Genomic DNA, 27,845 nt, shown 5'->3' with positions numbered 1-27,845 from the left:
ATTTTACAAAACAAAAGCAGGAAGGGAAAAAATGTCTTAGGTGTAGCTGAAGGGGCTGCATTGGATAGTTATTTTTTACAAAACGATAATACTTGGACTGCAGGAAATGCCACGCATGGATCCTAGATCAAACAATTGCTCAAGCTACAAAACTCTTAAAAGAATCATTTAAAGTTATCTGTAAAGTTATATGCAGTTTACCTGCCAGCAGCACGTCCAAGATAATTGCAAAATACAACAGTGCTTTTATATAATTGTACATTTTTTTCTAAAAATTGATACAGAATATTTTTAAAGAGCAAATAACAAACATATTTACTTTCAGCTGCTGTGGCCTGGTCAACTTCCGTTTGTTCATTTTCTGTATTACAAATGTCCGCCCCATTTTCTGGTTCGACATCTTCCCGGATGCGTTTGTCCACCTCATTGGAATGATTTGATTCCACTTCAGGTTCCTGTTCCAGTTCGAGAGCAGGCTGTTCTTCCAATCGACTCAGCTGCGGAGATTGAGGTTCGTGCTGGTTCACAGGCGACTGTTGGAGTTGCTGCTGCCGATGTCTCTCTTTTTCCATCTGTTTAACTTCCTGAAGCTGTAAACATGACCAAAATGAATGGCTAACCTCTGAAACGGAACAGCGCACATTCCCTTCCCCACCGACAAATGCAACTGAAATAAAAATAGAGTTGTCAATCTCTGAGATACTGGTGGGTACTTTTGACACCTTGTGAGCTTTTTAACGATGGATGATGAGGGCTTCAGGTTATATTTTCATGCTGGGCCATTTTTACACTTATTTTACTACATCTATAATATTTAAAAGCTGGAAAAAAAATAATTTGAGAGTATTCAAATTTATTTTGAAGGAAAACAGTAGATTTGACACAAGTATGGTGTTCTGTAGAAACGAAGAAACTGAGGAATAGGCATTCCGCTCAACCATCAGCGGCTGTGCTTTCAGCCACTACACCTTGAAGCTTTGGACCTCTCTCCCTCAATCCCCCACCTTCCCCTTTTTCAAATCACAGCTGAAGACCTTCCTTTTTGACCGTGCTTACAGTGACCACCTCCCTCCCCTCGGCTTCCTGTCAGGCTCTGTCACTGTAAAGCACACCAAGATGGCATGAAGGGCACTATATAAATGCAAGTAGTTGTTGTCCCAAGGCGCTGACAATGGGTGTTGATTGTATATTATAAATAATACTAGTCAAGAATTCATTCAAGAAGCAGTACCTGACAAACTACACAGATTTTGTATTATGTTTTTAGAATTTGTACTCACTGCTTGATTTTCCATTCTTGCAAATATGACATTCAACATCTGCGTTAATGTTGCCTTGGCTGTTGTTTGATTTATTAAGTTTTTGCTGGCCAAATAAATATTGTAGCATGTTCTGACAGCCTGCAACACGGTTCCTTCATGAATTTCTATGTGCTGAGATGTTACTGCAGTTAACAAAGCCTAAATAGAAGAGAGAAAAATAATGAATTCCACAAAAGTCATTTTGGTACCATCATACAATACATTTCAAATATTATGTTACTCTACACCATTAACATTCTCATTCTATATAGACATCACTATTATTATCAGGTCGATTTTACAATAAACCATTAAATCATCAACATCTGCAGCTGGGCAAACAAAAGTCAATTTAAGAAAGTATGGTTGGGCAGTGCAACCCAGATTTATTACACAGCACTTCTCACATGTAAAATCAAACACATCAACACCATTTGAAACAAAACAGAGAATCCTGTAAATGTATAGCCAGTCAAACGCTACCTGAAAGAGAAAATATGTGGATGTGAACCTTTATCAGAGCTGGAACAGAGGGCTGTAGAAGGGCGATGTTGCAGGCATTGAAGAAAGTGGACATCGGAACCCAGATTTGTGGTTCAAACAAAAGGCTGCCTACAGACTGAGTTAGGAGAACAAGCATTGAGCAGGTCAATGCGATCAGTATCAGAGATCAGAAGGCGCTCACGGGAGCCGAGCAGGATAGTTTCGGTTTTGTCGCCTTTGAGTTGAGAGAAAGTTATGGAAAGATAGTTCCAATAGCAAAAACCCTACGATTAATGCAGTCAACTTGCACTTATATATTGCCCTCTTTGCAGGGTAGTGTCTCAGAGCCCTTAACAGTGGTGGAGCCCGTCTCCGAGCGGGATGTGAGGGGAAGGGGGGGCGGAGGTAGCCATAAGCCTGGTCGAAGAGGAAGATTTTCAGGGTTGATTTTGAAAAAGGGGAGGGGGCAAGGCGGAGGGATTGAGGGAGAATGTTTTGGGACATAGTAGCTGAAAGCATAACCTCTGATGGTCGGGCAGAGTGTGCAACAACAACAACAAGATTACATTTGTATAGTGCCTTTCACGTTGGGAGGACGTCCCAAGGACAGAGTACAGCATTTCAGACCCGAGCTGGGATCAGGGGGAGGAGAAGGGAGGGGAAGGGAGGTGGCTGATGGCATGGTCAAAGAGAAGGGTCTTGAGGCGGGACTTGGAGGCTATGGAGGGGGCGAGGCGGAGTGACTGGGGGATGGAATTCCAGAGGTTGGGGGCAGTGTGACTGAAGGCTCTCCCACCCATGGTGGGGTGGTTGGGTCGGGGGACGTGGAGCAGGCCAAATAAGTATAAGAGATAAGCAAGAGGCCGGTCGGTGCCAGTTGAGCACAGGAATGGGGAATGAGGAGGTTGGAGAGATAGGGAGCTGCAAGAGAGTGAAGGGATTTGAGTGTGAGGATCTTGAAATTCGATCCATTTGTGGTTGGAGAGCCCGAGGAGCCTGGCCAGTACTGGTGAGATGTGAGTACGGAGTTTGGGCCGGGTTAGTATGTGGGCGGCAGAGTTTTGAATGAGCTGGATCTTTAGAACAGTGGAGCTGGGGAGACCGGTGATGAGTGCGTTTGAGTAATCCAGGAGGTGACAAACCCACGCAGGGTTTCGGCTGCATTTGGGGTAAGGTACGGTCGGAGGCGGGCAATGTGGCAGAGGTGGAAGAAGGCTAGCTCTCAGTAAACTTTAAAAAAATGTGCTTTGGACACTTTCATATTCCATAGTATCTTTATCTTCAGCAGACTGCTTTCCACAGACCATTAAACATATTTCAACTTAAACAGCTTCTTTTGGGATTCCTGGTGTGTGATATTCAAAGTATATACACCTTTCCAACTCTTCCATCTCACCACTGGCATCTACTTTCTTCAGTCTTTATTCTTCCTGCTATGTTTCTCGTACAAAAAAAAACAGAATTTGATGCCTTTGGCTGAGGTTGAGCTCCTAGATCGTTCTTTCAGAATCCAGCTATTAGTAATTATTATGACAGCAACCAAAAACTCAGAATCCAGCCTTACCATATCTTTGACAATTGCCAACTTCCTAGTTTCACCTGCATTCCATAGCGCACCTACAAAATACAGTCACGACACTTTACAGTAAAACCCTGGGAAAAGCTTTGAGATGTCCTCCAGATATGAAAGGCACTATATCAAGTGTACGGATTATTCATTTTACTATGATATACAGTCCATGACAAGTCCATGACATATACAAGTTCTGACCTTCAGTGTGAACTTTTTTTTTAGTCCTCACACAACCCTTATATACCTTCTCTATATACCAAATATATGATATATGATATACAGAGAAAAGAATCTTGGTGTCCTCGCCAACAATCACCCCAAAATATTGTTCATTCATATTGCGGTTGTTTGTAGGACATTGCTGTGTGCAAATTAGCTGCCACAATCATCTGCAAAATGCACAATTACAAGAGGAAATCCTGTGGAGTGCCATGAGATGCTCTCCCGATATAAAAAGCACAACATCAAATAAGGATTTTTTTTTCTTTCCAGCTACTCCATGGAGCTCTAGCAACTGCCAGACACCATCTCTTCACAATGAGTCATAGGTGGCTTACATTCTATGAATCACAGCTACACATCGTTTCCATACGAACAGTGCTTTCTACCATTTGTTTCAGCGTGAACTAATCAGCACATCCACACTCTCTTCTCAAACACAGTTTGCTGAAGCATTCTCTAGAGGTGTCTGAATTTTCTCCAAAGGGTTCCTTGGTTACACCAAGCTAACCAATAGCTCTGCAATTCCCATAATGGTCCCTGTCCACTTTCTGTTAAAATGGGAAAAACATCAATTTTCAAACTCAAGTCAATTTCTCTATTCTTGAGAGCACCGTAAATAGTACGTCTGGGGTAATTCACACACAAAGCACACTTTACAGGATACGCTGCCCTATGAGATGTCCTCTCAACGTGAAAGATGCTATATCAAGTGTAAGGATGATTATTATTAACTCTACACCTGACAAGTCTTTTTCTTTCATCTACTTTAAACATTCTTTCTGTTTTAATGTAATTTTCTCTATTTTGTTTGCTAATTCAACCAAGTTTTCAATTAGACTCATCATGGTTCGTAACTTGATGTGAGCCATAGTCAGTGCAGTATGTAAAAAGGAAACTGTAAAATCCTGGTGTACACAACAACAGCAAAGAGTTTCGGACCCAAGCTGGAGGTCGGGATCAGGGAGGGTGGAGGGCGGGGTGGGGGGGGCAGGGAGATCGAAAGCACAGTCGAAGAGGAGGGTCTTGAGATGGGTCTTGAAGGAGGCAAGAGATATTATATTGATCATAATTTTATAAATAAATATTATATTTATTAAAATATAATAATCTCCCCCAAGATTCAGAAGCTCCCACTTACTCTGAATATCAAAAGATATTTATAAATTTATAAATATAATAAAAATTACATTATAATTATTATATTATAATAAAGTATATTCACATTTACTGAATGTGAGTGGAACAAACTGCTGACAAGAACTGCCCTGTTGCAAGGGCAATCTTATTTTAAGATCATCAAAAATTTTAATTTACTGAGTATTGAGAATGAATAGCACATTGGAAATGTTCTCATTCTGTATAAGCAGAACATTTGTTTACCTGTATCATAACAAATCTGACAGTTTTGACAACTTCAATTCCATACAAGCAGCACATCCCTTTATACGTGGTAATGTTAGCCATATAACATGAGAATTCTGAAGAATTCAGTTTATGAAATCTAATCCATGAGGTAGTTCGAACTAATATTTCAGCTGTGATATCAAATATGTAATCAAAAAGGATGTTTTCTCTTATTACTAACAGGTATCACACTTCAAGATTGGTTAATAATACTTAAATTCAGGAAACAGTTATATTATATTGCTGGAAGCTGCTGTTTGTATTCTTTCAAACATATAACACTTAAAGAATTTATTTCGTGAGCCTAAATGCTAAAAATCCATTTACTTCATTCAACAAGTTATGGTTTAATTATTCATGTTCTGAAACAAAAATCTTTATTCAAATAGTTTTTGAATAAGATTTACAAAGTTCTAAAAGGCATAATACAAAATATTGTGCACGTATAATGCTTTACATTAATCACATGCGGAAAACATAAATGTAGTTAAAACACTTTTCAAAATGAGTCAAAATCTGACATTACCTTAATAATCTGTAGCTGAACCCCTTCATCTGTTTGTGGGCCTTGAAAACAGCCACATATAGTTTCGATGATTCGATCAATTAGTTTCTTGCCAGGTGTTGTACTATCTGGAGCATTACCAGTAAGGTGCCCATAGGCAATTAATTTCTATACAAAAGAGAGGGGAAAAATGTCAGAAAGAACACCATAACAGCCTGCTTTAATTTAATCTTTTTGTTTTAGAAGCTGGAGGACTGCTGCGTCAATTGAAAGCTGGGAGGAGGCTTGTACATCAAGCTAAAAAGAGGTAGGCGTAGCAGCTGCTGCAATTGCAGAGATGCTATGAACCACAGATATTTTTCAATTCCCCTGAGAGCCAACCTAAGGGTAAAAACGTCAATGGACATGAACTCCAGGTACTTTCTGATCACGATCTGAATAAATGTATTCTTTACAACAATGGCTGCAAGGAAGTCTTCTGGTCTACCTGGATAATCGAAACAGGAATTCCTAACTTGTTTTTCTTTCTTTTCAACAAAATGTTTTTTGCGCTCCAAGGACAAGTACTGGCCAGAGCCTCTTGTGCTTTATGTAATTATAAAATTAATTTGCATACTCTGCTGTTTTTGATGGTACTCTTCTGATATTCAGTATAAGTGGGAGTTCCTGAATCTTGGGGGAGATTATATGAAGTGAAGTGCAAGCCTGTTTGATAAATTCCCTTAACCATACATCTGACAAACATGATTCCGCTTCTTAAAACCTGTCAACCCAAGTCTCCCAAAGCAGTTTCCAATAGTTTTGTGGTTTGACAGTGATTTGGCTTCATTGCTGGCTAGCACAAGGAAGGCATAGAGGCTGAGGTTTCAGCTTTAGTCTTTCAATACCTCTACTATCTGTCCTGTTGGTAATTTCTGAAACTGTTATACAGTCCAAAAGAATACTTACTTAAGGCCACTCCAGCATACTCCTCAAAAGACAGATAAATCCATAGGAGGATACGTCTGTTCAGAATAATGCCTTGGGACCTTGCCCCTGTATTCAGTCTCCTTCGCAAACTATTGATGCAGCTTGGTCTGCTCCATATCCCTCACCCTGGCTGCCTCACCACTGGAGGTGCCCTCACCCTCTGGAACTCCATCCCAGAGTTCCTTCACCTTGCCCCCTTCCTTGCCTCCTTGAAGGCTCACCTGAAGACCTTCTTCTCTGACCATGCCTTTGGTCATCCTCCCACACCCTTGCCCTTGATTTCAACCAAGTCAGATGCAAACCCTTGACTGTCCGGCGCCTTGGGACATACTTCTGACGTGAAAGCTGCTACATAAATGCAAGTTTTTGTATGTGTAACTTCTTCGGTGAAGGTGTAGATTCCTTTATTGGGTGGCTTTCCTTTGGGTAATTAAATCCGTTTTTTGTATGAAAATGAAACAAAGCAGTGCAACTGTGTAAACAAATGTTCTTCTGGTGCAACACAACAGCAACAACAACACAACAACAACAAGATTCCAATTATAGAGCGCCTTTCAAGACGAAGGCACTGGGGGATAGAGTTCCAGATCCTAGGGGTGCAATAAAAAAACTCCAAAAACCTGTCAGACCTTGAAGGAACAATTACTGTTTGGTACAAATTCTACGAGGCATTTTGTTCACAGGGGACCACGTTGGAAGAAAAGTTGGAAACCTAATACATGCCTGCAAAAACATCCATCAGGTCTATGATAGAATTCTTGCAGGTACCAGTACAGCAAGTTGGATTCCTGAGGCAACATGGAAGCAATGTATCAAGAGAGCAAACTGAAGATTGCTGTATTTCAACAACCAACTCTAAAAGCTAGAAGCAGCGATTCTTCCTGTATCCACTATAATTAAACAGAAAGCTGAATTTCATACATTGTATTTATACCCTAAGATATCATATTAATCAATCAATACTTCTAAAAAACATGTTTTGAATTTGAGATCCAAGCATAGTAACACAAACCTGTAAACAGTCCAGGGATGTACTGACGATTCGAGGACATTTCGACTGGCATGCCAACTCAAAAGGCAGAAAGTACTTGTCGGCTTCAATAAAATTTGCCTTTGATTTGACAGGTGGTAAAGTTCCAGAAACAGCCTTTGCTTCTCCATGGGGAGGACTAAATGAATCAACAGAACATGAAGCGATGACATTAGTAACTGTTGATAAACAATGGAATGGAAACCATTTAACAATGACTAGACTTGTCTGTGTGCAAAACTTCAATAACAATTCACTTTCTGACATTAAGTGTAGATCGGTCCCTCCCTCCCCTTTCAAGGCACGTCTCAAAACACACCTCTTTGACCGTGCTTTTGGTCATCTTTGAATGTGCTTTGGGATGTCCTCTCAATCTGAAAGGCACTTTACCAAAAGTTAGCATTTATTTATTTATTTATCAATATTACAATGGTGTAAATCGCTGATATGGTTATACACTAAAATATGGTGTTTGGATCAAATGTGAATTTAGCTAAACAGAACTCAAGAAAAATAAGTCTAAAAGCTTACCTTTGTTTTTCAGTCTCGGATTTGATTTCATCTGTTAAAAGAAAGACACATTTTTAATTTCAGTTAAAAAAAATTAGATCACTAAATATCTAATAGTAGGTACCACTACATGTTGTGCTTTTTCAGCATACCCCAGCCCTAGACCAGCTCCCAAATTAGTTTAAAATGCCAATCAGAGGCCTAACTAAAAAGGAAACACCCAAATCCAGTAGGTCTCCACAATTCTTCAAGTATCATTGGGCTTATGTGAGGTCTCTTCACCTCTGTAAAGGATTGCAATCGTTTTGAAAAGATCCTAAATTGATTTGGTCAGACTGTCTAATCAGTAAAGTTAATGGAGTTAGATGTATAGGTTTGTAAGTGGAGGCAAGAGCATAACAAGAAGGCTCAAGTTACGTGGTAAATTCTAGCCAGGACCAATTGCCGATGCACTTTTGTTTTGGTCCACGTTATGAGGGGGACAGGCATACAAAATAGCATTGATGCTGCATAAAGAGGTAGTTGTGAAGAGATGGTGATGGAAGTCTGCGCAAAATAATGATTGAAAGAAATCCTCCCTTTTCTGGCAGAAGAACGTTCAGGCTTAAAATCTGAGCAATTGAATAAGAATTTAAAAATGAATGCAACAATCTTAAATGTGACACCTGCCCAGTTTTAGTTATTCCTACAATATGTAAACAGAGCAATAAACGTTTAGTGCATCAGGGAGAATACAAATGGAAAAGTATTAGCATGCTAGGTTCAGTTTTAGTGCAATTGTGAGTACAGGCAAAGAGTCATAGAATCTTACAGCACCGAAGGAGGCCATTCGGCTCATCGTGCCAGCTCTTTGAGCTATCCAACTAGTCCCACTCCCCCACTCTTACCTTATGGCCCTGCAATTTATTCTTTTTCAAGTATATGTCCAATTCCTGCTTTCACCACCCTATCAGGCAGTGCAACTCTAACCTTAAAATTATTCCTAGCGGAGTAAGCTGCATTACGAACAAATGTTATCACAGGAAAAATACAAATGAAGTAGCCATAGGAAAACAGCTACGTCATACACATCAAAATAATAATAAACCAAAAGATAGAAATTCTGTATGGTGCAAGTTTAATTCAAAAACACAAAGCCAATTAAAAAATTGGACAAGCTTTGCCTCCTCAAAATCTTAGGAGGAAACATACAAATTCAAATGATATTTAAATTCATATAGCAATTTGAACTTCAGGCAATATTCTGCTTCTAAGTATCTGGTGTACGGTGTAATTCAAGAAGCAAATGTAATCCTGCACCTGCAAAGACTAACGATTTTAAAAGTGTCCACTTACAGTTGCTTTGATCGAACAAACATAGAAAGAAAAACAGATCATTTCAGTAGAATAAAATGTAGTTGAAATATCAAAAACACTATCGATTGTACAAAGGAGAGTCAAGACAACTGCAGATGGTAAACAAGTACATAGCTTAAATGTTAACCTTACAACATTCTATAGTGGCTCAAGCTTATTGATTATTTATAAGCTCAGCACATCCACAGAAACAATGTCACTGAATACCTACATACGATACTTGGGTGGCAAGTGGGTGGGGGGGAAAAGAAATGTGAAATCTAATATCAATGAACTGCTTAAATTTATGCAAAATATAAAATAAATCTCAGCAGATCTAAATAAAATCTGTAGTATAAACTTGCTATCTACTTAAATAGATCAATGTCCTCTTAATTCGTCATTTTGACTTGCAACCTGCAACGTTTGTTTTCCAAATGCATTAGCCAGGGCTATGCTGATTCATGTAACAGAGCAAGACTTATCCTTCGTGTTTTGCACTGACATTGACCACATTATACCTGTAGTAACTTGAATTCTTATTAAGTCTCACAGTTATGATGTACAGTGTTTTAAATTTGGACTGATAGAAATGGAAGTTTACCACTATTTCATCCATCTACAAACAAACAAATGTCACATAAGATCTTGAAACCAGTCTCTTTACTGTTAGGATTCAAAGCCGTTACCTCAGAAATGGTAACAGACAAGCAATCACTGGTTACATTATTCTAATAATAATCCTTGCATTTGATATAATGCCTTATCATGCCTTCAAAATGTCTCCAAGTGCAATACTGCAAATTCAATTCCAGGCAGAGGGCAAAACCTTGGGCAAGTTTCCTTACTCCACACAGAGCCTAATAATAATCCCTCCAAAATAAAAAACAATAATAAATTGGTCATTTTCAACCCACGACTGTTTGTGGGACACTGCTGTACGCAATTGGCTGCCGCATTTCGCCCAAAAATATACAATCAATTCACTTTACAGTATATTCGGTGAAGCGCTTTGAGACGTCTAGAAGACGTGAAAAGCGCTATATCAAATGCAAGGATTATTATTATTATTATAGTGACTATATTTTGTGGGCAAAACGCAGAAGCCAATTGTGCACAGCAATGTCCCACAAGCAGTCATGGATTGAGTGACCAAATTATTATTTATTGAAGAGATATTCCCCCCAGAAAAGCAATCCATCAATCGTCTAACAACCAATAAACAGAGGCAGGTGGAGCATGGAAACTTGCCCAACTTTTCGCCCTGCCCAGGAATCAAACTCAGATCCTCTCGCTTGCGAGTGCTCTGACCACTAAGTTACATGACATGCAATGGTTATCTGCAATTCAAATAATACAGTGGAAGTATATTTGCTGGACATTGGCTAACCCTGGACAGCTATACAGGGATGTTTTAAAACAATTTATTATTTATTTATATGTTCTATACTGAAATGCCGACCAACCATGGCAGAAGATCTGCTTATCGTAAAAAAAATTATTTGATTATTCAACCACGAAAGCTCCCACTTTCCCCACAATTCAGCATTTGAGGTGTTTACATAGGAATGAAGACACGCCTGGAATTGTGTGTGTGTGTAGCAAGTGTATATTCAATGAGTAACAATGAGCACATTTAATGAATAACAAGTGTACCTTTAATGAGTAAGCGACAACAAGGAGCAATACTACAAAACTTCATTAAGTTCAGAATTCACTTCCAAATCTGATTCAACTTGAATAAATTACTATCAATCTAGGAGTTACGAACAGTTGGCCTAGTGCTTGATAAAAAAAACAAAGTACTGGTTTAAATTTGCACAGATAGAGTAGAAATCAATATTAAATTGATGCACAAGGGGCCGCTGGTCAGATCCCATCCAAAGTGCCATGTGTAGTTACTGTTATACAATCATTGGATGGATATTGTTTGTAAGAGGGTACAGAGGTATAATTAGTTTGCCCTTTTTCAAATGACAGTGAACTGCACACTATAACAGGAGCTGTAAAAAGATGACCCTGCATACAGTATCAGGAATTCACATCATGAGGAAGGATTAAGGAAGATCTTGAGAAAAATGATGTTATGAGGATCTAATTTAAAATGTTCAAGATTTGGGTTCAAATATAGGAGACCCAAGTGTAAAAAATAAGTTAAGAGTAAAAAGTAGTCAGACAATTGATATAATTTGTATATGAAAGTAATGTCTTAATATTGGCTTGGTTATCAGGAAAATGATACTCAAATGGAGTAAAACGCTGGTACAGACGAGTTTGGACAAATGGTCTGTTTCCATACAATACAATCTATGAAATGGTACTGAATAGTACAAACAAGTAACTAGGTAATAATGTAACAAAGTATATATATATAATACATATATTTCTGGAGACAGGATGGAGGCATTTGGTGAGAAAGCAGGAAATCAGGGAATGACATCCTTAATCAAAAAGGAGTGAACTGGTTGTCCGTAATTGCCTTTTTCAATTCCTAAAATTTCTTATGTTCTTTTGACTTCTAAGATTGAATAGTATATTACAATGTAAAAGCATACACTTCTGCATGCACTTGGCCAATAACTACAGGTCCACTTTGTTACAGCTTCAGAAGAATTTCTCTTTTAAAATAAGTACTTTGATCAATATTCTTAGAAAAACATTTATTATTCTGCAATATCAAAACTGGAATCACTTTCCCTTCAGCCAACCTCACAACATTCAGACATTTATGGCTCCATATTTACAACCTTTCGAAAGGAATGGGCAAGAGCAGCATTTCTTTCTGCAAGCGACTGACAGTAAATTCTGTGAATTTTTTCTAACTACTGTACTGTAGTAGTTGGAAGAATGATGTCCAGAGCACATTTAAAGCAATGGTGTTTGTGTCTAAAATGTTTGCAAGTTTAATACTTCCTCTATGCAAAGAGGACTTTCAAAAGGAAAGACAGCTGTGTTACAAGAGAATAATGCATTATGCTTGTACTTGTTTGCTAGGGATTATTACTTCTTAAACAAAATCTCCAGATTTGTTGTAATGAACAATGAACATAGCACACAATATCCAGTTCATTTAAATCCCAAACCCTGTTAAGTAAATTCCTGTGATTGCACTGTTCTTCACTTTGCTTTCATACCCGTTGCAGCTACGCTTGCAACCAAAGGATTCAATATAGAATGTAGATTTCAGTGATACCAGTCACAAACTATTTAACAAATTGCCATACATGTGTGATGAGCTTGTTTAGGTCATAGCTCATAAACAATAGATCTCTCCCCGCACCTCCCCCCCCACAAAATGCCCCATGACACACCCCCAAGAAAGACCTTTCCGATGAGGTATAAATCGATGAGGAATAAATGCTGTATATAACGTCAATTGGTTATTGCGTTATTGGTGGACAGACACATGCGCAGTGTGTGAGCCGCACTGGGATCTCTCTCTTGGCTCCTGCTGCTCAGTTAGTTAGCCTCAGGGTTCACCTTAACCCTCTCCTCCCTCCCTCCTGACACACTCACTCACACACACTTATAATTTTTCCCCTCTGCCCCCTCCCTCCCGCCAAAAGAAACCTCTCTCCCCTCCTTACTCTCGAGAGATTATGGGGCTCCGCGTATTTTTTTTTGGGGGGGGGGGGGACAGATTTAATCTTTAAAAATGTAGCATTGAATTTTTTTCAACCAGTCTCGTCCCTCCTTCCCTCTTTCTGTTTCTCTCCCAATGTATTTTTCTAGAAGGGTGTGTGATTACCTCCATTGCTACTTTGTTGCAGAATACCATGCATACCTCGTATTTTGGGGCTAATTAAAGTATTTTTTAAAATATAGCTCAACGACGATAGAAAACCCCCGAAACGAGATATGCCCATGACACTCCCTACCTTTCCGATGAGGCATAAATCATGTCTCTACGTCAATCGGTTATGGAGTTTTTAGCGGGCACACAGACAGACATGTTGTCTTTATTAATATACAAGTTATAAATTGAAGAAATAAACTTTAAAAAGTTAAAAAACAAAAAGATGGCAAAATAGCATGTGCTATGTAAATTAAAGCAAGCAGTAAACGTAAATCTCGTACCCAATGGAAAAAGTACTAGATCAGGTTCAGTGTACTAGTGTGCTAAAAATAGTGCCAATTATTGAGAAATCACTTTACACCATCTTAGTGGAAACTAAGAACCTTGGGGGTGTGTGGAAATATTTCTCTTTTTCCCTCCCAATCAACATGGTAACCAATATCATTAAACTGTTCAACGGGTTCACTGGCATGACATATCCTGTAGAATTTTTTTAAAATTCCTCCATATCTTATTTTTTTAAAGATTGACCCCAGTCAACATTGATTTCAAGTCAGCTGCAACACCAGATCCATCCAGGACACTTATACTGTAAAGTTAATTCATACAGCAGCAAAACAAATTGGTATCTACTGTCAGCACATTGAATGTCCCAAGAGACCAAGGATTGGAACAGGAATAAATGTTATTTTACACCACAGAATCGGGGGTGCAATTATAAAAATATTAAAAGTATGACTGTTTCAGAGAAATGTTATCTTTGTAACTGGCAAGCCACTGGATACTTTAAGTCAAATACAAGACTTCAAATGCACACATATTTCTCCCTGAGGCAGCAAAATTAGAAAATGTATTCACCATACAAGCTTTTTTAAAAAAAATTGCAAGCTAAACTTTTTAAAAAAAAAACTTTGCTCAAGAGCTAAAACCTATTTTTTTGACAATGATAGATTATGCTTACAGCACTCAAACATATATATGCCAATCACTTAGCGAGGGCAAGAAGCTGTACTTGTTCCAGACCTACCTACCTCTTTGACTACGTCTTTGGTCATTGTCCCAACTCCACCTACTTTGCCCTCCAACCCTCTTGACTTCATCCCCCAGCTTGTGTTCAAACCCTTCACTGTCCAGCACTTGGGACTTGCTCCTTGGAGCTATATAAATGCAATTTGTTATTGTTGATGATGTCAAAAGGTCTAGTAACGATCTTATCTAGAGGGAGGGATTGTTGTTGGCACATCGGAAGAGAGAAACTCCCTTCTTTTTTCAAATAGAGCCATAGGAGAGAGAAACTCCCTTCTCTTTTCAAATAGAGCCATAGGATCTTTAACGTCCACGTGAACAGGCAGATGGGACCTCAGTTTAATGTCTCATCTGAATAACGGTACCTCTGACAATGGAACACCCCACCAGCAATACATTGGAGTGTCAGCTTAGACCACGTGAATCCAGGTGCCAACGTGAGGCTTGAACTCACAACCTTCCGACTCAGAGGGTAGAGTGCTTCCACTGAACCAGGCCGACATATCTAATTCAAAGCTTTAAGTGAAATACAAAACCTTCCACTGTAAAACAGTAAGAAAACAAAATCAAATTTAATACAGTACAGCCCTAACTGATACAAACCTCACAGGATTACTATACTTCTGAATGAAAAGATAGTGAACTGCACAGCTACTGGGATGCACTTTAGAGCAAGAAATGTAATGTACAAAGGAGCGAAGACAATCTTTAAAGCATACAGGTTACTAGACTATAAACAGGGGCATAGAATACAAAAGTCAGGAAGATATGATGAACCTTTATAAAACGCTGGTTAGGCCTCAGCTAGAGGACGGTGTTCAGTTCTGGGCGCCACATTTTAGTAAGGATGTCAAGGCATTGGAGAGGCTGCAAAGGAGATTCAGCAGGATGGTACCAGGAATGAGGATGGAACCAGTTATCAGGAGAGGCTGGAGAAGCTAGGATTATTCTCTTTGGAGCAGACAGATTAAGAGGAGACTTAATAGAAGTTTTCAAAATTATGAGGGGATTTGATAGGGTGAACAAGGAGAAACTATTTCCACTGGCAGGTGGGTCGATAACCCCAGGACATCAATTTAAAATAGGTGTTAAAAGAAACAGAGGGGAGGTGAGAAGAATTTTTTTCACACCGCGAGCTTCTCCCATATGAGCTTCTGATATCAGCTGTATACTAATGGGGAATGGGGTGGGTGGTTGGGGGGTGGCGTCGGAGAAGTGGGGTTAAAAAAAGATTGGGCTGTTAAGATTGGGCTTAAAAGTTTGTTCATTGTGCAGGGACAACTGTCAGTGGAGAAAATAAAATTCAATATGTTTCAAATGTCGTATTCCAATAACTACTGATAGGAGTGCTTTGTTTGATGTTCAGATGTAACGCACAATTGTCGAAAGCAAAATACAATATGCCGTAGAAGACCCTACAGAATCAAGGCTTTAAAGTCACAGGAAATACATTATTCAATGTTATTAAGTTATTAAAAACAAAGTGTAATCTTACACATATTACAGTCAGGATCTATTTTTGTACCCTAGGTGCCAAAGACCTACCGTACTGAATTCACTCCAATCATCCTCATGTACAGGTTCAGATACTGATCTGCAATTGTGATAATGAAAAAATATACAGAATATTCACAAAAATGACATTTATTTTTCCAAAATATTTTAAGTGCTGGAAAATCACTTCCTGGATATTTAGAAAATGTTCACACAGGAGATAAACATTGTTCTTAACACAAACAAGAGTGGATACAATGGTTGCAGCATACAAAATCCTCAGGGGACCAGTCTCTCCAGCAAATTGGGCAAAATGACACTTTTCAAGCCATCAACACTCACTGCAATCCAAGTAAAGAATCGGATTTATAATCCTTCCATTTCATATTGAGCCCTCAACAATGAACGTTTCAAACCATTTCACAGATAATTGCTGTCAAGTAAAATGACTATTTGAAGGCAAATGCAGCAGTAACTTAAAAAAAGGCAAAAACAGCTATGAAGGGAATGAGGTAATCTGGAGGATTGTTATCTGAAGGATGTTGGCAAGGACAATGGGAGAAACTCCCTTTTTGAATAACATTGCATGATCTTTAACGTACACCGAAACAAGTATCATAGCATCATATCATTTGGCCCATCGTGTCTGTGCCCATCAATACTGACCCCTGGGGGACACCACTGTACTTCCCTCCAGTCAGAAAAACAACTGTTCACCACCACTCTCTGCTTTCTGTCTCCCAGACAGTTCTGTATCCACGTGCCAACTGTGCCACTGTCCCTTTAATACCGTGGGCTTCTATTTTGCTTACATGTCTTACGTGGCACGTTACCAAACGCCTTTTAAAAATCCATATAAACTACATCAACTGCACTACCTTCATCCACCCTCTCCGATACTTCATCAAAAAACTATCAGGTTTGTTAGACATGATTTGCCTTAAACAAAAGGGGAGAAACATTTTCAGATCTAAGTAGGCAGACCTTAGCTGAATGCCTTATCCAATGAACAGCATCTCTGACATTAATGAGCTCAAGTACTGAAGTGAGTTTTCAAAAAAATACTTTATCGTGTAGTTGAAATGTCTCAAAGTACTGTGTAGGAGACACAGCAGCTAATTTATGCACAGCAATGTTTCAGAATGGCCATGAAGTGAATGAATAAAATCTGGGGGAATCTTTGCCCAGGAAACTCCTTTGTTTCTTCGAATTGGGCAGTGAGATTTTTAACATCAAGCTGAACAGGTGGACCTCGGCTTAATATCTCATCCAAAAGATGGCACCTCTGACAATGCAGGGCTCCCCAAGCAGAAACATCAGGTGGTTTTCAACTCCAGCGTTTTCCAAGATATATTGAGAAACCGTAGATTCATTAGTTTTTATATTCCAAAAATCTCTGGATTTGAGAAATTGGAGGTAGCAAAAGCAACAGCATTATTTAAGGAGGGAGGGAGTAAATGTTTGAGTAGCATCAGTTGTGGGAAAATAGAATATATAGCAGAGCAATAGGTCATTTACATAAATATCAACAAATCAGGGAGTCAGGGTGGTTTTATGAAAGGTAGATCATGTTTGACTAACCTAATAGTGTTATTTGACAGTACAACTGAGATGATAAAGGAGAATCAATGGATGTAATTTCTATGGATTTTTAAAAGACATTTGAAAACCTGCTACATAATGCTTTTTTAATGAGGGGACTAGAATATAAAAACACGGGAGAAACAGTACAGTTATATAGAGTACTGGTCAGGCATCATTTGAAGTTACATTTTGAATACCCAACCTTAATAAGCATATCCAAATATATTTGAGGGCATCCAGTGACAATTCACTGGATTAATACTTGGAACGGAGCTGTGATGATTGTGTCCCTGAATCTGAAGCAGTTAAGGGGCGATCTGATTGAGGTGTTTCCAAAATAAAGTGAACTGATAAGCTAGATGATGATTCACTCTAGTAAAATGATTCAAAACAAGAGGACACAAGCTTAAAATTGTGGGATTTTGGGAGGGAAAAACAGTGAAGTGAGATCACAAAACCCTATTCCCTTCTCCCTCATTTTTGCATCAAGTTTGCTCTTAAACACATTGATGTACTATCAGTAAGTGACAACAAATTCTCATCAGTAATACCAACTGAACACTTCCATAAACAGAAAGGGTTATACACAATGTTCCCTCCCATTTAAATGTTGTTTTCCTTCCATATACAACAATTTGCACTTATATAGCGCCCTCCACGCAGGGTAGCGCCTCAGAGCGCTTAACAGTGATGGAGCCTGACTCCGAGCCCAGCTTGGGGGGGGGATGTCCGTCTTGTCCACATTCAGTTGCAGGAAGTTTGCACTCATCTAGGCCCTGATGCAGCCATGTGGATGTTTTCAATCTTTAAGGCGAAGTGGTCTAGGAGCTCTTCACACTTGGAGTTTGACGTATAAGGATACAGGGGGCTTGAGGGGGTGCACGGAGGAGGTGATGGATGGTGGAAAACAGCGTCTTTGGATTGTTGTTTGTCTCCAGGATGCCTTTGGAGTAAAAGTCAGTTTTAGCCTGTGAAAGGGAGAGGAGGTAGGTGCGGAGGTGCTCGAGCCACACCTGGCGGTGAATCGTGAGGCTGGATTTCTGCCATCTAAGCTCAAGCATCCGGGTTTGTGTTTTGAGTGAGCGGAGATAACTGTTGTACCAAGGGGAGCAGGTGGGTTTGGAGACGACCCTGGATTTCAGGGGAGCCAGGGAATTGAAGGTTGTGAGAATGGTTATTCAGCAGCTTGATGGCTGCATATCCCAAACAACAGGGTGGGGGAGGATGGGGATTCAAAGGACTGGGTCACTCGCACAATCCATAAAGGGCACATTTACATTTAGTGCGTATTACTCAGGAGAATCAGCATTTGTAGTTTTTCTTTTCATTTCCAGAAATTTGTGGGAAGTAACAAAAGCAAGGAAGTAACTAATAAAGCCAAAGGAACACAGTTTGGTGCAACAAAGGACTTCTCAAAATAATGAAATTTCATAATAAATATTGTAAATACCATAAATCACACATTCCGAGCTATCATATTCCTGCAGCATTTTTTTTAAAATTGGCTGGATCTAGTACATATAGTGCTCTTGATCAAACAGTGTTTATTTGTGATATCCTTTGTCAGCTGTTTGATTACATGGAGGGAATTCCTTTTCAAATAGCCTATACCAAAATAGCACAAAACCATTTGTGCATCAGTGACCTGGATTAGGTAAAACTACAGAAATTTGGGAAAGTCTGACAAATTTTAGTACTTTCCCATAGAAAAACAGATGAAATTGAGGATCTAATTTACTATAAGCAACATTTAAATTTTGTTAAGTTTAATTTTTCTTAAGCTAATCTTCAGTTGCAATATTAAACAGTATTTTATTATTTCTCATTTGAAAGCTATCTATGGCTATCACAATAAATGTTGCCCACTTGGCTTAACTACTATGCAGAAAAAGATAGTCTAACATGTTGAAACCATACAAGAATACAAAATTGTCGAAGGATAGATAGACCCTATTGCTTACAAATAGATAGGTTCAAATATGTTTCAAGGCAGTGGGAGTTCAGGTGAATATTTCTTGTAGTTGTCATCAACTGAATACGGAATGCAATCCTGCTTTAAATACCCTTTTAAATATATAAACATTATCTTATGATGAAATCAAGGTAATTCATATAACTCTTTGCTTTGCTAGATATCCTAACCACAAAGATAAAATTCCCTCATATTGCACATGATTAATATTGCAGTAATATAGATTTCGAAAATCTGATATGGAAATAACCTACTTCATACATCAATTGGTATTATGATTTAAGGATTACTCGAAAGGAATCTTTGTCTTTGTGAAAACAACTGTAATGTCAGAGGAATGGAAGTCAATCCTACGATTTGAACCCTCCCCGTTCTCCACCCCTCCTGATTGCAACTCCCAGCTTGAGTGCAAATCCTTGATTGTCGAGCACCTTAGGACGTCCGCCTGACATTAAAGGCACAATACAGATATAAATTGTTGTTGTTGAAAATTAATGACCTACCCATCAATACTAATCTTGAAATTCCACTCTCTAAAGTGACTACTGCTTTTAGTGCATGTGTCACAGGATATACTTTTTAATTTATTGAAGAGCAATTTATAAACAATTACCAAAGCACTTACGACCATGCACAATTCAATACAATTAATGAAACACATCCCCATTTCAATCCAAAGTAATGTTTAAATAAATAATCCATGCATTTGATCTATTTAATGGTTATGCTGTACATACAATACAGAGTATATGCTGACATCGGACAATGTTTCTCCATACAAAGGACAATTATTTCAGCACAATTCTCAGTATTCTAGATTGAAACACTGGCACTATTTTATTCATACATAGGACTATACTGTACTCCAGAGCTCAAAACAATTCAACCTGTAACAAGACAAAACCTTTTTTTAAAAACCCAAAACAAGGTTCACACAAGCAATAATTTACTACTTGTTATTGATCTCTCCATTTTTCTAAAGAAATTAGGTTTTGGTCAGTCAGGTGTCTAACACATGCAGAAACTTTCACCATGCTTAAGAATATCCAAACCAACCAGAGTTCCATACATGTATTATAGTATAATCCTTGCAGTGTAGTGTCTTATCACATTGGAAGATGTCTCAAAGCACTTCACAGGATTTACTGTAAAGTTACTGAATTTGTAGGTAAATGCAGAATCCCAATTGCACACAGCAATGTCCCACAACAGTCATGACATGAATGACCAATTTTATTTGGGGAATTGTTGGCCAGGACACTGGAAGAAACTCCCTTCTCTTGTCGAATAGTTCCATAGGACCTTTATCTTTGAACAGGCAGATGGGTCCTTGGTTTAATGTATGTATGCCACCTACGCATGGAAATTATTGTGTCTGGAACAGAATACTCACCCCCTTGTGGAGAGATACACCCGGCTTACCTACTCAGAGAGATTGGCAAGAGCCATGACTCAGGGTCCCGAGAATATGCAGTGAGGTACTGCTGGAGTTTAATCAGCTAAAGCCACAAAGTGTGCCATTGACAGAAAGATCTGGCACGCTTTCCACTGCTGATCCAGCTAGAACCACTCCAATAATTAGAATTTTGGCTTGCAGGGTTAACAGGAGCTGAGTGGGAAGAATCCCTACCCCCAATGAAGTCTGCCAAGTCCTGCCGACCAGGCTGTTTGGGCTGTCTGCACTTGGGAGTACTGCAGATCTGCCTGGCTCAGGATCCTTAATAAAATTTCTGATTTGGCTTGTGTAATAACTACAACCCAATGAGAAGCAGCACAATGGTGCGCCATCATAGCAACCAGCAGTCACAATGCAGGGATAAAAGTATGTGTGGGATGAAATTCAATATTGGCAACCTGAACAACAATAATAATAATCCTTGCATTTGATATAGCACTTTTCACATCTTCTAGACGTCTCAAACACTTCACAGAATAGACTGTAATGTGAATTGACTGTGTTTTGTGGGCAGCAGCCAATTGCACACAGCTGTGTCCCACAAACAGTCGTGGATGGAAGTGACCAATTGTATTATTGTTTTTTTTCTTGAGGGACTATTATCAGGAGTGTGGAGTAAGGAAACTTACCCAAGGTTTTGTTTCGCCTCACTGGGAATCGAACCCAGGTCTCTCACTTGCAAGGCGAGTGCTCTAACCACTGAGCTACAGGACTCCACTTGTACAACACCACTTCTATAGCGCCTTTCAAGTCAGAAAGGATGTCCCAAGGCACTGGAGGAGTCAAGGATTTGGACCCTAGCTAGGGGTTGGGATCAGGAGGGGTGAAGGGCAGGTGTGGTAGCGGTAGAAGAGTGACCAAAGGTGCGGTCAAGGAGGAGGGTCCTGAGACGGGCCTTGAAGGAGGCAAGGGAGGGGCAAAGTGAAGGGACTGTGAGATGGAGTTCCAAAGGGTGGAGGCAGAAAGGCAAAACAAGACTTTACTAAACCTTAATTTCTATCCACCTTAGTCAATCTTTGTACACCTGATGTTGGTCTGCATATTATAGCTCATCAATGCTCAAATACAGTTATTTATTTCAAGGTTAACAAGTTCTTCTGCTTTTCAGGCATGAACCAGCAGCCAACACATCAAATGCATTTATACCACTATTCACTGCCGCACCAAAATTATTCAATAAGACATGTTAACATTTTGAAACCAAGCTTCACCAGCAATGCATTATATTTTTTTCTGGCTATACTTTGCTTCTCCATTTCACATGGTTTTCAAACTATATTAATCTCACACTTTTGTTGGTGGCTGACAGACAACATCACAAAATAACTGATTTATTTTACTGTGAGGAATTTCTTCTTGTCCCTCCCTCCCATGTACCTTGAAACTTAAAACAAATAATATACTTGAGGTATCATCAGTGCCACTCTGAGATGGCCAGAAAAGCACATTGAACAGTAGCTCAGGAACTCCTCCATCCAATTTTCCTTTCGTTGGTGTGTACTTCAACACACTGCTCAACTTCAACTGCATTTTTAAAATGACTATGCAATTATTGTTTCTAGTTAAACTTCAAATAAAACTTTATTCTGAAAATAATAAAAAATGTTCTCATTCTCACTGATTGTTTAACTGCACTTCATACTCCTGGTCTTTCTGAATGTAACTGTACTTGCCCAAAACACTCAGTACTGAAAGAGCTGTACTGGTCAGATATAGCATGGATGCATTTTGAAAACCTCAGGGAAATGAAATAGTCAAAACGGTTAATATCAGCTAAAAGAAACTGCATGAATAAATGTAGATTTTTTGTACCTTGCATACTAAAAGAATTTCATTGGCTGTATCAAACCATTCATTCTGAGACATGTAAAATAGTTGGCTGTACCACTATATTTTCTCTCTTCATTTCTTTAGAATCATTGCAATTTGCAGCACACAAGGAGATCATTTGGCCCATCGTGTCCTGAAAGGTTCTCAGCATTCCAACCCATCCTGCCTTATCCCCATATTCTTTCAAGCCTGTCATACCCACCTATTTTCCTCTTGAATCCCACAATGGATTCTGCCTTTACCACCTTATTTGGCAGAGTATTCCACATCCCAACAATTCTGAGCCTACTAGCTAAAAGTGACAGAATATTTTCACCATCATCATTTTTTAAATGAACTTAAAAATACTTATTTTAACAATGCATTTTTGTAAATGTATTATTTTACAGATATGAAGGAAAATTGATAGAAGTGAATATAACTCCATAAGTCAAAGGTTTTAATCATTGGTAGATTAATAGTTAATCACATTCCCTTTTTACCACAGTATTTGTTTAATACAGTGGTAATGTGAAAAACAGCATTATAATCACATTAATCTATCACAGTAAATGAACATGCCCCCAACAGATCAGATTATTTATGTATTAATGCACTAGTATTTATAGGGATGAATTAATATCTTTAGGGGTGGGAAAGAGAGCATGCAAATAGATCATCTGCTGCATAATACATAAGAATCCAAAATGATAACATCTAATTCAATGCTTAGTTTCTATCCCAGTCACTTTACTCCACTCTCTCCTTTAGTCTGACTCCTTTCTCCTTAGTACAATTTCATGGGTGCACCTTGATACCTTGCCCATTTAGCTGCTATTGTATACATTTGTGAACCTTAATAGCAAATGTAAAATCCGTAAAAGATCCTATTGGTATTTAACATGGAATGTAGTAAAGTCCACGGTAAGTGACGATTAATAGGCAGATCCCTCCCTCCCTTTGTCTTCCCGTTGCTCATGCAGATTAAAAATAATGAATCCTTCTCTACACTCACAACATAATTTGAAATAAATATTGTATGAGCTTTACCCTTTAGTTCTTTTTATTCAATTAGCATAAATCTGCAAAACCTAAAGATTTGGATTATTACATAGTGCACAAAAGGAAACCATCACATACAGGGAGAAAACAAAATGTTTTTTTTGCACTAATGCTGCTCTCCACCCGGAAGTAAAAGCTTGAATTCATTAAGTGCTACTGTTCACTTTTAACATCCAATTTCCCTACTGATTACTTGAAAAATGCAATGTTCTTGCAAATATTTGTCTGTGATTTGATACAATTTTGTAAAGTGTATAATATTCTCAAGTCATTAAGTAAATATTACTTAGGAGGGGAAGGAGATGGGGACACCCAACCTTCAAACTGGGCTGTGTCTGCAGAGAATACCATCAAAATGCGACAGGCGAAATATGGTCCGAGATGGAAGAAAGGGAGCTGCTATTGCATCTTTAATGGATCTGACAAGACAATCTGCTGCAGAATAGAGGAAGACAGATCGCTGCCTCCAGCATCTTCGTATACCATCAGATTCATGACAACACACATTCACCTACTCAGCACTGGCAATACATATGAAATCTCCTCTGTAAACCAAACCCTACGCGACCAACACCCTTTCCTCCAAAGCCATATCAATCAAATTAATAAAATAAGCTCATATGCAAGAAATAGTACATGTAACTGAAAATGGTCTAACTAGCTATGGCCAGACCTAGCCCTTCAGTTTCATATTCACCAGCAGTAGAATTTACAGTATTACTGAACCCGTAATAGCAGTCATGTAGTGTGTTCACATTACACAATGGAAATAGAAACAAGGGAAACATACAAGGGCTAAATGCATGCCTACAAACGCACCAAATACAGTAAAAAGTATGCATTGTAATTTGCAAGTAGAACATTTAAATCATACGTTTAAAATGTTAGACTTTTAAAAGGTTACGTTCTGCAATTTACATTTTAAAAACCTCCATTTGATTTTAGTTTGAATTATTTGCTGTTGTAAATTCCAATAGATTTTATATTGTACATAACCATGCAACTTGATGAAGCCCATAACCGCTAGCCCTGATTCATTGACATTAAATCGATCATTGTTGTCAAGATACTGTTATTATTCTTACATATACAGTAATTCAAGCATTTCCTGTTCCCGTCTGTATGTGGCCCTAGTCATAATTACAATAAAATAAAAAACATTTTTCATTCCGTTTTGCAAAATCTAAAATATAGGCATATATAGGCATAAACAATAGGCATAAACAAAGCTATGTTTTAGAATGTTCTAGGGTTGGTCAGAAAGGTTGCGTCAATGAATAATTAATTCAGCTAAATAACATCTAAGGTTTCCACAGAGCAGACTTGGCCAATATTATTTGTGCAATTGATTTTAGTTCTTCAACACCCAACCCATCTTTTTGATCATCACAACAAGACCAGGCAGCACTGGTCGCTTTTTACTCTATGAACGCAATTTAGTTAAAACATTTAAAAAATAAATCATCATTGTTTTAAATGACTGTCTTCTCAGTAAGGGACCATCAACCTACTGCAATTCCTAATTACACCAAGGTCTATTCTCAAGGGTATGAGATTGAATAGTTAACACAAATACATACCTAATCCCCTCCCTCAATCCTCAACCTTTTGTGACCTCTTCAGTACAGAATCCCAAATCTGCACCGTTTCACCATAAATTACCACACGATGCTAATCTAAATTTTAATGTGATATCCAATATCAAACTGCATAAAGAGTTGGCAAAATGAAATACCCTGCCAGGTGAATGGATACACAGCAACAATCTCTTAAGAATTTCCTAGACAAGTATGTAAGATCTTATTTCATATAGTAATCATATGCTTCACTGACCAACACCTATTCTAGTCCTCATTGTTTACTGTACAGCAATGTATACGTTTGATATGACTGCTACATATTCAATGAAGTCAAACAAGATTCTGGACTGATTTAAACCCAGGACGAGCTTACAGTAACATACTAATCCCCTCACTGATGAGATAATAAATCTATTAGTTAACACACACACATTCTGAATACACAGCATCTAAAAAAAATTAAATTTATTCTCATCTCTTGTTGTATAAATCGGAGATCTTTGCCAGTAATATATTTAGATTTATGATGAATTGGTATCTACTTGAAACTAAAAGGGCATCATAATATATCCAACACGCTTCCCTTATACCTATGATATGAAAACTGATTTGGGCTTCCTTGACTGATCCTTACCTCATTCTGTTTTATGCTAATTACTTGTATAGTTAATGAAACAAACACTTTTTATATCTAGAAAATGTCCACTTTGAATGTTCAATTTTCTTGTACACCTGTACCTCCATGCATTTTCTGTCCACAAATATACGGTCAATTCACTTTACAGTCTATTCTGCGAAGCGCTTTGAGACTGCGAGAAGACGTGAAAAGCGCTGTATCAAATGCAAGAATTATTACATTATTAACATTTCATTAACACAAATCTATGTTTATGAATTCAATTGATTTGGGGCACAGTTCCAGTCCGCTTTGTTAACGAAAAATTACTTGTACTTTTATTTTTTTCCCCTATACTGGTAACTCAAAACCTCACCCAGGGTCTGTGTTACCTTAACTAACATTTTTTTTCAGACCGCCTCTTCCTCGTTTATTATTCATCTCGTCTGGATCCAGTTTCTGCATTCGTTTCAAACCACCAGCGTATACAGTATTGATCACAACGGTGTGCAAACATACTATAGAGGGTAACTCGTCGCTAAATTTCTAATCATAAGCACAATTCAGTGCGGTGTTGGTATGTGGGGTAAGACTGCAATATTCGACCTTTTCTCTTCCTGCTGTCACCTGGACCGAGGCCTAACCTCCCAGAGCAGTTTGGACAGGAACCGCTTCACACACTCTGACAGCGAATGCCTTTTGTTTTCGATTACAACCCCGACGGATTCTGTCCCGGTAAAGCCCGGGAGCCCGCGGCGTCCCTCTCGGTCACGCTCCTGGGCATTCCCCGCAGTGTGGCACCCGGGCCGGGCCAGGGGAGGAGAGGGGGGGGAGGGGGGGGCCCGGCTCGCGTTTTAACATCCTGTCCCTTCCATTCAGCGCGGCTCCTGCCCTCGCAAGAGACGTTCACCGAAATGCCCGAATGGCCGCAAACGCAGCAAGTCGGGCTTTCCCAGACCCCACCACCACCAACAACAACAACAACAACAACGTTCAACCCCAACGCAAGTCATTTCTTGTGGGGAGGCACCACGTATGAGCGCTTTGGGGCCTGGGTCGCTGTATTTCACAGCCACAGCTCCCCCCCCTCCCTCCCTCCCTCTCCCCCCCTCCCTCCCTCTCTCTCCCCCTCCCTCCCTCCCTCTCTCTCCCCCTCCCTCCCTCCCTCTCTCCCCCTCCCTCCCCCTCCCTCCCTCCCTGCGTCTTTTCTTTCCCGATACACGACAAGAGTGAAATCAGTTGCCAAGTGTTTGAAGCTTATTTCATAACACATTTACACACACACACACACACACAAGAGAGCTATGCGGCTGATCGGAACCCCCCCTTTTGTCTTTGAGACGGATAAAAGAGACCGAGGATACACATTTAAGAGCTTGTGGACAGATCATAAACCGGTTTAACCAGCCCCACACCCTCCTCCTCTCCCTCTTGTCTGTCCCCCCTCACCTAGTGCCACCTCGCAGGCTTTGCGGAGCTGGGAGTGATGAGCCTTCTTCACCTCCTTGTCAGCCAAAATCTTCTCTAGCGCCCGGGTCAGAAACATGTTCTTCGTCTTTTTCCCCTCATACATGTCGCGCCGACCCAGACTCCGCGCGGCTCAGGGAGGGAGGGACGGACGGACGGGGGGGGGGGGTTGTGGTTGTTATTTCTTTACCTCTCTCTGTCCCCTCTCTCCCCTCTTCCCCCCCTTCTCCACGCACTCGGGCGAGATTTCCGACGATTAAAATTTTCTTTCCTCCTATTATTTATTCTCTAAATAGAGGGGGAGGGGTGGGGGGAGGGAAGGAGAAATATCTATATTTATATATATTAAAAGAAACACACTCGACACACAGCGACGGCGGCAGGTAATCAGGGAGGGGAGGGAGGGAGGGAGGGGAGGGCAGTGTCCCGGGCGGCCTCACTGCGGGGGGTGGGCTGCGGAGAGACGCCGAGCGCCGAGCTCCTCCGTTAGCGACCCTCCGGCGCCATGTTGGAAGGAGGCAGCGTCACGCCGGCGACGGTGCGCCGTTGACGTGCGTGCGTCAGTGCGTCACGCCCCTGCCCCCGCGCGCTGCAGCAAACAGGGACCGAGGGGCGTCAGAGCCCGTCCTCCGGCTGCTGCTCACACACACA

At 39.6% G+C, this 27,845-nt stretch overlaps 1 protein-coding gene across 2 annotated transcripts in view; it reads right to left on the bottom strand.

Annotated features, from left to right (window-relative positions):
• arfgef1 (ADP-ribosylation factor guanine nucleotide-exchange factor 1 (brefeldin A-inhibited)) overlaps positions 1 to 27,329 on the bottom strand; it is an 83,999-nt gene extending 56,670 nt beyond the window's left edge. For both annotated transcript variants that reach the window (XM_042346786.1, XM_007886887.2), the window contains exons 1-6: positions 27,177 to 27,329; positions 8,019 to 8,049; positions 7,470 to 7,626; positions 5,510 to 5,656; positions 1,281 to 1,460; positions 320 to 590 (exon numbers count right to left, since the gene is read on the bottom strand). In XM_042346786.1, coding sequence (XP_042202720.1) covers positions 320 to 590; positions 1,281 to 1,460; positions 5,510 to 5,656; positions 7,470 to 7,626; positions 8,019 to 8,049; positions 27,177 to 27,300 — 910 coding nt within the window. In that variant the 5' untranslated portion in view covers positions 27,301 to 27,329. The remainder of the gene's footprint in view (positions 1 to 319; positions 591 to 1,280; positions 1,461 to 5,509; positions 5,657 to 7,469; positions 7,627 to 8,018; positions 8,050 to 27,176) is intronic.
• Between the last annotated feature and the right edge of the window lie 516 nt (positions 27,330 to 27,845).

The sequence above is a fragment of the Callorhinchus milii genome, unplaced genomic scaffold (genome assembly GCF_018977255.1).
Source record: "Callorhinchus milii isolate IMCB2004 unplaced genomic scaffold, IMCB_Cmil_1.0 Scaffold2, whole genome shotgun sequence".
In the NCBI taxonomy this organism is placed as follows: Eukaryota; Metazoa; Chordata; class Chondrichthyes; order Chimaeriformes; family Callorhinchidae; genus Callorhinchus; species Callorhinchus milii.
Note: the sequence above shows the minus strand (reverse complement) of the source record. Positions and strands in the feature narration are given on the sequence as shown.